This window comes from Camellia sinensis, chromosome 1 (genome assembly GCF_055761805.1).
Source record: "Camellia sinensis isolate YWXY chromosome 1, ASM5576180v1, whole genome shotgun sequence".
NCBI lineage: Eukaryota > Viridiplantae > Streptophyta > Magnoliopsida > Ericales > Theaceae > Camellia > Camellia sinensis.
This window is the reverse complement of record NC_138961.1, coordinates 236,304,752-236,317,071: the sequence shown is the minus strand read 5'-3', so window position 1 is coordinate 236,317,071 and position 12,320 is coordinate 236,304,752. Positions and strand designations below refer to the sequence as shown.

Sequence of the window (12,320 nt, the reverse complement as noted above, 5' to 3'; positions counted from 1 at the left end):
AGTCAACAACAACAAATAAAAAAAATTAGATTAACAACCAGCCAAATTTAAAAAATAAAAATAAAAAAAAATCGATGAATACCAAAGTTCAATCTTCTACAAAATCATCCATGTTTGCAACCTCAACACCATCTTTTTTTCTCTGTGTGTTATATGTTTGTATCAAGAAAGAGAAGATGCTACCTACCAAGAGAGAGACTTACGACTAAGCAAGGTATTTCCTTCTCTTCACCAACTCCGAAAACCACACCAACAGCTTGAGTCGCTGTAATAACGTCGACGACATGCAACTCGAGTTCTTCGAGATCTCAAGCCATTCAAACTCCATCGTTGCCTCCTGAGGTACCGCGACGGTGAAGCAACACCTGAAGTACCGCGACGGTGAAGCAACAGATCAATATTCAGATTGAACGCTGGGAACTCATATCGATATTCTCATGCTTCGATCGAAGCCGCTGGTGGACTTGGATCTGTGGCGGCGGCAGTTTTCATTGACTACGAAGTAGATGCCGTGGAAGGCAGAGGCAACGGAGGAGATTAAGAGATTGAAATGGTGATTAGGGAAGATTTAGTTAAGGTTATAATAGTCTGATAAAATATTTAAATAATAAATTTTGTCCTTTATATAATATTTTATAATTATACGAGGGTTTTAAAAATATAATTTTTTTCTTAGTCCTTTTAACAATAAAAGGAAGATAACAGGGGTTTATAGCCAAATTTCCTAATAAAAAATAATAATTCAACACTTGGCAACTAGTAATTTACGGTAGAATATCTTTCTATTAGTTTCACAAGTTAAAGAACCTTTCTGTTAGTTTCACAAGCTAAAGAACAGCGGTCAATGCCACCCCAACTTTCACCAAAATCAAAACCTCAGACCTCTCACAACTGGCTGTGGTAGCCATTTTGTGTATGCAAATAACTTAATTTAACTTGGAATTGATAATTCTGATCTTCTAACTAGATCAGTGGAATTCAGAGCATACAAAGATAATTACAGTGAGCATCCAAAAATAAACCATGAATCTGCATTTCTTAGCCAATTTCAACCAAGATTCCAAGCCTCAAATGAAACTTATAAGGTGACAAACAAAAATTTTCCAATACATATTACTTGTGCGGGGCTTTTAGGTCTCAAGTAACCGACATCGCGCACCATGGCATAGCAATACACTTGGAACTCAAAAAAATCAATGGCCAAAGAAAACAAAATGGAAACATGTTCATAAACACTCAGCAGTTGGGACCAAAAAATTGTTCTGAAAAAAAAAAATGTAGCAACTTCTTTTCAACCAACTAAAATTAAAACCTAGAGACTTATCAAAATGATCAGTAGCAGAGCTCATTGATTCATTTGATCAAGGGGCAACTACAATCCACCCAGCAACTTGGTCAAGATCTTGTTGGCCATTGGATGTGATTCTTCTCCCACTGATACAACCAAACCACAAAAATAAAATAAAATAAAATAAAAATAATAAATTAGCGAACTAATTGACAACCTAGCAATAAGAAATATGCTTAAAGAAAATCATGCATTACATATTGCTTGTAACTGATTCACATCTAGGTCCAACAAAGATAAAGCATCGTTTTAATAATTGCCAAACCGGATATTAAATATAGCACATAATCATGAAATAAATGAGTTAATAAATAAAATAATTCCAAAAGTAAATCATTAGCTTACCCCTTCACATCAATATCAATAATGTTCATCTTTTGCAATTGCTAAAGAATCTGACGCGCAACAGCCCCAATGCTTTTGTAGAAATGAGGTGGACGACTTCCATTCCTTTTACTTCCACCATAAATCCTCTAGAAGGCACCAACACCAAGACCACTACAAGAAATTGCACTTTTGGTGACTAAATTTTTAGTCGCCAAAATATTTTCTGACTAAATGTTTTGTCGCTAGATTTGTCGTGGGAAGATTGTCAGGGAAGGTATTGGCGACTAAAAACTATTTAGTCGCCAAAAGTCCTATAAATGGCAACTAATGTTTTAGTAGGCAAAAGTAAAAAGTATTGGCGACAAAATAACCTTTAGTTGCTGATGACGCTAAATTGGCGACTAATCTATTAGTCGCCCAAAGCTACTAATTTAATTTAAATTACATTTTCAGTTACTAAAATTTTTGGCCGCCAAAACATCAAGTATCTAGGGCGACCAAAGTTTTAGTCGCCAATAGTTTTTCTTGTGCATCTACATTGTTTTAGCTACTAAATGTTTGGTTGCCTAAAGTTCGATATATTGTTTAGCTACTACACGGGTTAATCGGCTAAAGTCTAAATTTTTTTAGCTACCAAAGGTTTTGTCGCCTATAATATAATTGCTATCTTTTGGTGACTATATATATTTCAATTATATATAATAATGTCATAGACAACATACCAAAACAATGTCTTCCGTACATAAAAATATTTTTACTACTATGCATTGTAATGACCATTTGGCATGGTACAAATTACCATGGTAATATGTACCACGACAAAAAGTAATCTATATACCACGGCAATAAATATAAGTTCCATGTCAAAAGTATTATGTACTCCGCCAAAAATTATATGTATGATTCATCCAAATTCCACACAAAGCAAAGGATGAAAAAAAGTGGGAATGTTCAAATTTGTAAATTATCCTCCATACACAAAAATAGAAGATCCACATATCAATACCAAAAACCATCTACAAAAGAAAAATTACACCCATTAGTTCCATATAGCATTTGAACATAAGACCACGCAAAAAAAAGTTAATAGATCCGTAAAGGGATTTTTTTCGTTTCTTATTTTTATTTTTTGGCTGAGGTGGTTTCATCCGTCAATCATAATATTTTAAAAATAAAATTAACATTATTAAAATGTTAGGAACCAAAACAACGCAAAGTGCATAGGATTAAAAGTCCATTGGCATCTAAAAAACGACAATCAATGTAAGGTTGTGCAACATATATATTCAACAGTTATGAGGAAAAATGTAGCCCCTAAAAAATGACAATTAATTTAAGGTTGTGCAGCATATTCAGCAATGCTGAGAAAACATGTAGCCCCTAAAAAATGACAATCAATGTAAGGTTGTGCAACATATTCAGCCCTGAAAGACTTTTTTCGGCTAAGTTTATGGCGTTTTTCACGCCAACTCCCAACCTACGTGTGCTAATTACATCCCGTCTGTCCCTACAGGTCCTATTTGTCACGAGGAAGCTACTCGTGGCATCCATAGAGTGGTTCGGGGGCTGCTTTAAATTTTCGGCCACAAAAGGCCTTTTTGGATTAAGTTCATGGCGTTTTTCATGCCAACTCCCAACCTACGTGTGCTAATTACATCCCGTCTGTCCCCATAGGTCCTATATGACACGAGGAAGCTACCCGTGGCATCCATAGAGTGGTTCGGGGGCTGCTTTGAATTTTTGGCCTCGAAAGGCCTTTTTCGGCTAATTTTATGTTGTTTTTCACGCCAACTCCCAACCTACGTGTGCTAATTACATCCCATCTGTTCCTACAAGTCCTATTTAACACGAGGAAGCTACCAGTGGCATCCATAGAGTGGTTCGGGGGCTGCTTTGAATTTTCAGCCCCAAAAGGCCTTTTTCGGCTAAGTTTATGGCGTTTTCCATGCCAACTCCCAACCTACGTGTGCTAATTACATCCCGTCTGTCCCTATAAGTCCTATTTGACACGAGGAAGCTACCCATGGTATCCATAGAGTGGTTCGGGGGCTGCTTTGAATTTTTGGCCCCGAAAGGCCTTTTTCAGCTAAGTTAGTCATTTTTCACGCCAACTCCCAACCTACGTGTGCTAATTACATCCCATCTGTCCCTATAGGTCCTATTTGTCACGAGGAAGCTACCCATGGCATCCATAGAGTGGTTCGGGGGTGCTTTGAATTTTTGGCCCCGAAAGGCCTTTTTCGGCTAAGTTTATGGCGTTTTTTATGCCAACTCCCAACCTGCGTGTGCTAATTACATCCTATCTGTCCCCACAGGTCCTATTTGACACGAGGAAACTACCCGTGGCATCCATAGAGTGGTTCGGGGGCTGCTTTGAATTTTCGGCCCCGAAAGGCCTTTTTCGACTAAGTTTATGTCGTTTTTCACGCCAACTCTCAACCTACATGTGCTAATTACATCTTGTTTGTCCCCACAGATCCTATTTGTCACGAGGAAGCTACCCGTGGCATCCATAGAGTGGTTCGGGGGCTACTTTGAATTTTCGGCCCCGAAAGGCCTTTTTCGGCTAAGACTACCCATCTCTTCACCAACCTCATCATTGACCTAAGACTATCACACTCCCATAAATTTACTTAATTCTACATCTAGAATCTAACTTGAGACTGGTTTGATCACTACATCTATAACGGTTGAAATGATCAATTAAGTAAAATTACATGACATGCGGATCACATGCATATTTTTCCTGTACATGCAATGCTGCACCATTGATAAAAGCATTGAAACAAAGTCCAAACAGAGTTTTAGAAGCTAGAAAGTGTCATTTCATCAACTCTAAGCACTAGAAATGCAAATAGGCTCGAACCTTGACGGCCAAAGTAATTTGTCCACAAATTTTTTTAGTAATTTCCAAATAATGTTTGACAACCAAGAGTAGAGTCACAAATTGCAACATTTTCCAAATGCAAAAGGTAAGATAGGACATGGGCACATCTCAGATCTCATGTATATCACATTGAAATATTGAGTACAAAAACCAAATTTGTGAGGTCTGCTTTTATAAAAACAAGGAGAAATTGGAAAGAGAAACAACAAAATGGAAGAGTTTACAATTGTTTTGACCAGTTCACAAATTGGTCAGACTAATATGACAAAAACACTTGGGCCTACCTTGTGTTGCTCTTGAAGACTACTTTTTGTTGTTGAAAATCAATACCAAAATAAAAATAGCACAGGAAATGAAATGGAAGAGTGCTTTTTACAATTATTTTTGAAATTTTCCTGCAAAATGGACTCTTTTGGGAAACATAAAAAACAATCATTTTGCATTATATTTCATTGTCTTCATTTTCAAACCTTCAAAAACTTCAAATGAAAAGGTTTCTTAAAACAGTTAAAGATGGGCCCCAAATTACATTGTAATCTTCTAAAAAGAAGTCTATTGTTTGAGTGTAAGAAGTTCAGTCTTGAACAACAGTAGTGACAATGCAAACTTCCTTACTAGAATTGTTGAGCATACTGAGTGAGAACTGAATGATCAACCTGGAGGAACGCAACCAATACAATGAACAAGGGAATACCTGACCCACTAATGACAGGCTGCTCATGATCTTTCTCTATAGGCATAGTGAACCAGGCATACTACTTCCCAACCTTCTGTCAACCTTGATTCTCTTATGAGTTTTTGCTAATTCCCATTCCTTATTTTTCTAAGAAGCCCTCCATAGGACAACCCACATGTACTCGCTTTCTAGGTAGCATTTGTTATTTATCGTTTTTCTTGGTAAACTATAACTACAATCTAATTAAGTAGTTTATCATTGAATTGCAATCCTCCCCGTACCCATAAATCTCTAAACCATAACCCTCTTAAGGGTTTTGAATTCTACCTCTTCTCCAAACTGGAGAAATAGGAGACATATCAAACATTGAAGCAGAAGTATTTCAATTAGTTTATTTGAATTGGAAAGGTATGCTACTTACAGATGGATACAAGCGGCTATGGAATACAAGCAATTTAGCCCCAAAGTGATGAGCAAGTGCCTTTGATAACTTCTCCTGATATATCTCAGAACCTGTAAAATGTTTGCAAAGAACTTTATACACTGTAGTAGTAAATTTTGATTGAGGGTGATCGTAAAATGTTCTAGGACAAGGAGATGGCTTTGTTCACCTGCAGGACCAGACAGCAAAATTCTTTGGCTTACAGCGGAATCCTTGGACTCACTATGCTTTATGTGTAGAACAAGGGATGGTAGCAGATAATATTTTGTCCTGTCACTGAAAGAAATGGAAAATTGAAATTTCCATTACTAGCCTGCAATAAAGTATTAAAACCCATGGAAAACCATAGCAGCCCTTATAAATGAGACTAACATAGTCAAGTAAATGAGCTTAAATTAGAACTGCAAAGTACAATTGTCGATCAAACTGTTGCATAGGCAGAAAAGGGAGCAGGTAATCGTAACTGGAGAACATTTACGTTAACAAGTTCTGAAAGATGAACAGGTACATTCAGGCATCTCAACATTCCAAGAAAGTTTACCAATAGTCCCACATAGTGAAACCACTACATAGATCAAATGACTGAAGTAACTTAACATCTAAAAATAGCTTTCTCAAGGAGCAACAGCAATGGGAAAAAATCAGGAAACATATTCAGGTCAAGAAGTTAAGATTTAAAGCATATATGTATTCTATTCTCTCACAGATTTTGGTATTCCTTTTAATGCTGTTATTCCAGGAAAGAAGAAACAGTAAAAGATAAAAATTTCACAATTGCTATTAACAATAATATTTAAAAATACTTTTTCATCAGATATGCCCATAACTAACTAATAACTCAAGTCAGCTTTGGAAAGACAATATGCGAGATTTCAATTTGTGATTGTCGTGAACCTGATGCTTAGGTGCATTTAATAATTTTTCTTTCACGTGGTATGCATTGTGTATCTCTCAGGGTTAAAGATCCTCTGTGCCAAATCTCTCTATCCTCCCACTTTAATGCAATCATGATCGTTAGATCACATAAAAATCTTAAAACATGTGAATATTAAGATATGATTCTATGATTCGATAATTAAGAATACATTGCGATTTAGGGATAGAGAATCACAAAGTTAGCCCTGTTAAGTTTGAATATGTGGTCCTAATTATTTTGGAATTTTCCAGTTTGAGATTTCAGCAATATCAGGTTGTTGAATATAGAATAGTTTGGGTTCCACAATTCACATGGCCATGCTTTGAGAAGCATTAGTGAGCACATTTTCTAGTGTGTTTGCATTTTGAATTTATGAAGAGATTGAGGTTAAAATATTGATCTCAACATATACTTTAAAACTTAAACATTTCCTATAGGCTTACAAGGAACTCATTCCAATTGAAACACTTAAGAAAACAAAATAAAATATTTATTGAAACATGGTTCTAGTCAAAAGAAGAAACACCCTAAATAAATCACAAAAGAAAAGAAGTTGCAAATGTAACGGACCCAAAAACAAGAACGACATATTTGAAAGTGTCCATGAGGGTGGGTAAAAAAGACTAACTTAAAATTTTGAAATTTCTTGTACTAAAATGGCCCTTGTTTCTAACCTTGGCCTTTATCAAATTATCAAGTGTCATTTCAACTACTTATCTAATTCACTTAGCTCAATTTATTTTTTTGATAAATTTTTTAAGTCCTGTTATTTACAATGCGAATGTGGTAGGATACAACATCAAATATTTTTGTAACATCCTGTGTGTTGCACTTTATATTGTGAAGATTGCACAGTTCAAACCAGGATGCAGAGCTCTTCTCATCTCTTCTTCTTCACTTAGCTCAATTTATTGAACCATGATACTTCAGGTAAATTCAATATTTAGTTAAATACCTTAATAAACTTAACCAATATCTTATTTGTAATTAAGTGCTAATTTTATTTATTATGCAATTGTGGGCCCCCTTCTCCCTAAAGTCCATTTGATGTTATGGACTATAAATAAAAACATTATTTGAAATGCGTTTGGTTGATTTTTAAATAGATATAATTAGTTTTGCACACGATTGATGCATAAAAAATCACTTGATAAATGTCTCTACTTATATATGTATATTGATGCTTTTATAGGACTCTTGCTCTCAAGATACTTTTACAAATGGGCGCTCAAACTCCCACTTAACTAATTCATCACTTGATGTTTAGATCTGCTTGTTCTTTGATTTAGTAGTCTAAGTGACTGGTTAGCAGTGGTTGAGTTTAATACCATCACTAGTTACACCAGGGTCAACTCAAACTGTAAAAATAAGAACGGACATTCAAACAACAAAACCCTCATCCACTTCTAAGCTATAATATTGGGGTTTCAAGTGCTCAGCAGAAATAGATTTTCTATACTACCAAAGAGATAATTCAATATTCAATCTAGGAACCCAATGTAACTCCTATGCAGCATTTAGGCAGAGCACAAGGAGAATTGCAGAGAAAAAATTCGTGCTAACTACAATTAACATAAAAGAATGATTTAAGTATTCAATGTTTGAACGTACCAAGAGTGTAAAAGTTAAACCAACAACGAAGCATATGGCAAACCCTTGAAGCCTCTGTTAACATGTGCGAGTGAGAAAGAAATCAATTAATCAAAACCCATCAAGGATCTTAGAGTGAAATTTGTCGTAACAGTATAAACAAAGTATAACTATCTTAAGTGAAACTTATAATGCAACACAAGCACAACAGTTTAACAAACAATGAAAACTAAATGCAGTTCCAACTCATTGCTAGCTGAAGCTGAGCCTGGAACCCAATTTCCATGCAATTATTCAACCAATTGAGCTATACTATGGCACTGGCACATAAATATTCATTTTCAAGTTGAGTGAAAAACTTCAAGCAACAACATTACATAAAGAGTTACAAATTTTTATATCTTTTACATGACTAATGACAATAGTCCTTCGAAACCACTTGTATCCCCAGCATACAACAACAATAATTTTTTCCCCTGTATTAAAACTGCAGATTTAGCCCCTTCAAATGACTCATCGAACATGAAACATTTTCTACATCCTACTACTAATAAACCAATAAAGTTTCAGTTTCCCTCTCCCTCTCTTTAATACCTCATTCTTCAAATGAATCTACCAAATTAGAGAGAGATAGAAACAGAGTCTTCATTTGACTGGCAAGGCAGTGGACATGGAAGAAGTCATTGAAACTGTAAGAGAGTGAGAGAGAGAGTGTGTGTAGTCACAACATCATACCCACAAAAAAACCCAATAAACCCATAAAACTAAAATCCATAATTTCAATTCAAACACAATAAACCCATAATTTCATAAGAACGAAATCAAACCCACAAAACTAAAATCAAACCCATTTTGGACATGAAAATTTAATTAATTTCGTACAAATCAAACACTTCAACCAAGCCCATTTACGAAATCAACACAAAAATTAACCCTAGATGAAGTGTGAGAGATGGGGAAATACGGGAAGAGAGGGAGAGAGAGAGAAATAGAGAGATGGCTCGAGAGGGAGAAGACCAAGAGCGATAGAGAGAGAGAAACAAAAAACCTGTGATTTGCAGCAGTAGCGGTCGTGATTTCCAGCGGTGGCGGTGGCGGTGGCGACTTGCGACAGTGGGGAGCGACGGTGGCCAGCGACGTGCGACGGTGGAGCTGGCGTCAGGTTTGGTGATGAGTGGTCTGTGTTTGTGAGTGGTCTGTGTGTGTTTGAAACAAAGGGGAGGGCGCCAATATTTACGCTTCCCTCCAAAACAAATTTCTTGCCTTTAGTGACTAAATATTTCTTTTGTCGGCAAAAACTAATTAATCAACGACTAAATTTTTTAGTCAGCAAAGAGTTCCCGAAAAAATAACCCTCTTTTTAGCGGCGAAAATTTTTTGGTCGGCAAAAGGCAGCGTACGCCGACTAAAAACAGAATTAGTAGCCTAAAATTTTGACAAACGCCGACAAAAAAATTTTTAGTTGCCAATAACTATTATATGGCTACTAAAATACTTTTTGGTCGCCTATTTTGAATGTTTTTAGTGACTAAATTTTGTTTGTCGCCAATAGCTATTATATGGCTACTAAAAAATTTTAGTAGCTAAAATTCACAACATTGCCAACCAATAGGGAAAATTAGTCGCCAAATGTCTAACTTTTGGCGACGAAAAATGTTTTAGTTGCCAAATTTGGTTGGCAAAGGTGCATTTTGTTGTAGTGGACCCTGCCTCAGGTATATCTTCCTTGACATGGAAGCCACCACAAAATTTGGATAATAAACAACCAGGAACCATCTAAGTCACAATACATGACCAACAAATTTCAAATCATTCAAGCAAAACCAACATAATTGTGAACAAGCATATGCTCACCGACACACTAACTCACCCATCGAGAAATCTTACCAGCTTGGATATAATACCAATCTAGATCATAAGGGGCAAGCTCCTTGAACCTACCAGTCTTCACAATGTCAGTCCAGTGAGGTAGTTCCATCTGCTCAAAATCAATGAAAGAAAAGAAGAAGCAAAATTGTGATACCTATAGCACTACTGAAACCCAAATAGTATCACTTCAAAAAAATATCAATTTCATATCATAATGTTTCTTTAAGCAGAAAAATTACAATGGAAAAGCATGATTTTCAATATACGGTACATAATGTGTCCACCAAGAGAATCATTTTACTTTAAACATCTACTGATTATAAAAAGCATTCATCAACAACACAAACAATACATATAAACAGATATATACACAAACATTTATATTAACATTTAGTTTATCATTCCAATTTTCCCACAATTAGACTCCGCATTCACACATTTTTCATATAATTGGAATGCATAGCCATATCCCAAAATAAACGCAAGGTTTTAAGCAAGGAAACAAGCAGCACTAGCAAAAGAGGCTGTTCAAAGTCCAATACTAAATCCAACATAGCAATCCAAATAATATTACATGTGTATGATCAGTGTGCGAATACCAAGCAGAAGAAGATTGCAGCAAGATGGGTAAATTGAGTTGAGACTGTGAGAATATATACTGTATATATTGTACATTAGGAATTAGGCAATTTCCTTTTCTTTGTATTTCCTTTTTCTGTCATAGATTAGGGCTATATAATTGATGCACTCTTTGTAAACCAAAGACACAATTTAATATACAGAAATTCTTCAGAAACTTACATGGTATCAGCCGTTCTCTGATCCGAAACCTCAGAGCCGTCTCCATTGCCTTCTTGTTCGTGATTGTGCCTTGTCTCAGTCAACCCATCTGGATTTCTTCTCTGTTTGTGCTATTTGGTAGTCGCACCCATCCAACGGTTCGACCCATCTAGTCATCGGCTCGTCACAGCTCGTCCTCTCTCTCTGGCTCTCCTTCGTGGTCGACCCATCTAATTTCTAGCTCTGAAAACCCTAACAGAAGTCGCAATCGTTGTGCGACCTGAGATCACACATCTCTGTCTTCTTCATCGCGACTGTCGCGATCTAATTCTGGCCATCATCAGACTCGCGATTTTTGTTTCTGGTTCGCGATTGCTGCTGTACTCTGTCTCAGACAAGTCGCGAACCACCTCTGGCCCTCGTATTCGGGTTTGCTCTCTGATTCAGCTTTGGATCTGGTTCTCAGCTTTGGCGGTGTGCTTGCTAAGTATTCTTGGTTTGCTGGTTATTTCATTCTGACCCCGAGACTTTCTGGTATTTATAATCTGACCTTTCTGAGTTCTCACTGTGTCTGAAGACAAAAGTTTGTCGTCTAATTGGTTCCAATTATATTTATTGGGTTAGTGTTATGAAAATTTTTCTCGTAAAAAGTGGGGTTATGTTTCTAGTTCAATCCCTTGTCCATCTGAATCAAGAAAGAGGGATATGAGGCAAGATTCTGATAATACCCAGATTCTGATTTGGTTCCACAATTCTATGAAAGATTGCATTGGCATAATGTTCTCTAAGGGGTCGTTTGGGAAAGGCTTCCGGGCTAAATTAACCACTAAATGCCAAAAGAGGCTAATTTAGCCAATAAAGGACAAAAGAGCCACAGTTGGTTGGCAACAATAAACGGTCAGGAGAATTTACGAAACTACCCCTCATAAAAAGGGACATGCGGCAGCACAAACAAAAAATAAAATAAAAAAAAAATCCCAAAAAACACATTTTCCCAGAACAAACAAAGTTGAAAAAAAAAATTAAAAACATTTTTTTTTGTTTTTTGTTAAAATATTTTATAAAAATAAATTCAAACTCTATTTTATAAAAATAGTTTTAAATATTTCAATTTTTTGGTTATGTATTTGGTTATGATTTGCGTGTAGAGTTGTGAAAGTACTGTGGAGTTTCAAGTTATGTGTTTAGTTATGAGTTTTAAAAATAATTTATCACTTAAGTTTTATTTTATGTGTTTGGTTATGATTTGAGTGTAAAGTTATTTTTAAATTTAAAATATTAACATTTTAAATTATTTAAATTTTTTCGATTTCAATTTTGTGAATATTTATTTTAATTTTTTACTTATTCAATTTTGTAGATTATTTACATTATTTAAATATTTAAAATAAAATATTACGATTTAACATATTATGATTTGAGTGTAGAGTTGTGAAAGTAGTATGGAATTTCGAGTTATGTGTTTGGTTATGAGTTAACTCAATA

General features: G+C 35.6%; 1 protein-coding gene across 1 annotated transcript; it reads right to left on the bottom strand.

Annotated features, from left to right (window-relative positions):
- Positions 1-1,086: 1,086 nt before the first annotated feature.
- Positions 1,087-10,902, bottom strand: LOC114275232 (uncharacterized). Its single transcript, XM_082921063.1, has 7 exons — positions 10,857-10,902; positions 10,655-10,713; positions 10,074-10,094; positions 9,235-9,338; positions 5,850-5,956; positions 5,660-5,751; positions 1,087-1,434 (listed from the first exon to the last, which is right to left on the bottom strand). The coding sequence occupies exons 1-7, from the start codon at positions 10,900-10,902 to the stop codon at positions 1,396-1,398; spliced, it is 468 nt and encodes a 155-aa protein (XP_082777189.1). The 3' UTR covers positions 1,087-1,395.
- Between the last annotated feature and the right edge of the window lie 1,418 nt (positions 10,903-12,320).

Coding starts and splice junctions, on each gene's coding strand:
- LOC114275232 (XM_082921063.1), bottom strand. CDS start 10,902: ATGGAGACGGCTCTGAGGTTTCGGATCAGAGAACGGCTGATACCAT. Junction 10,714..10,856: donor CAGAGAACGGCTGATACCAT/GTAAGTTTCTGA, acceptor CAATATATACAG/TATATATTCTCACAGTCTCA. Junction 1,435..5,659: donor ATAGCCGCTTGTATCCATCT/GTAAGTAGCATA, acceptor TGGTTGTATCAG/TGGGAGAAGAATCACATCCA.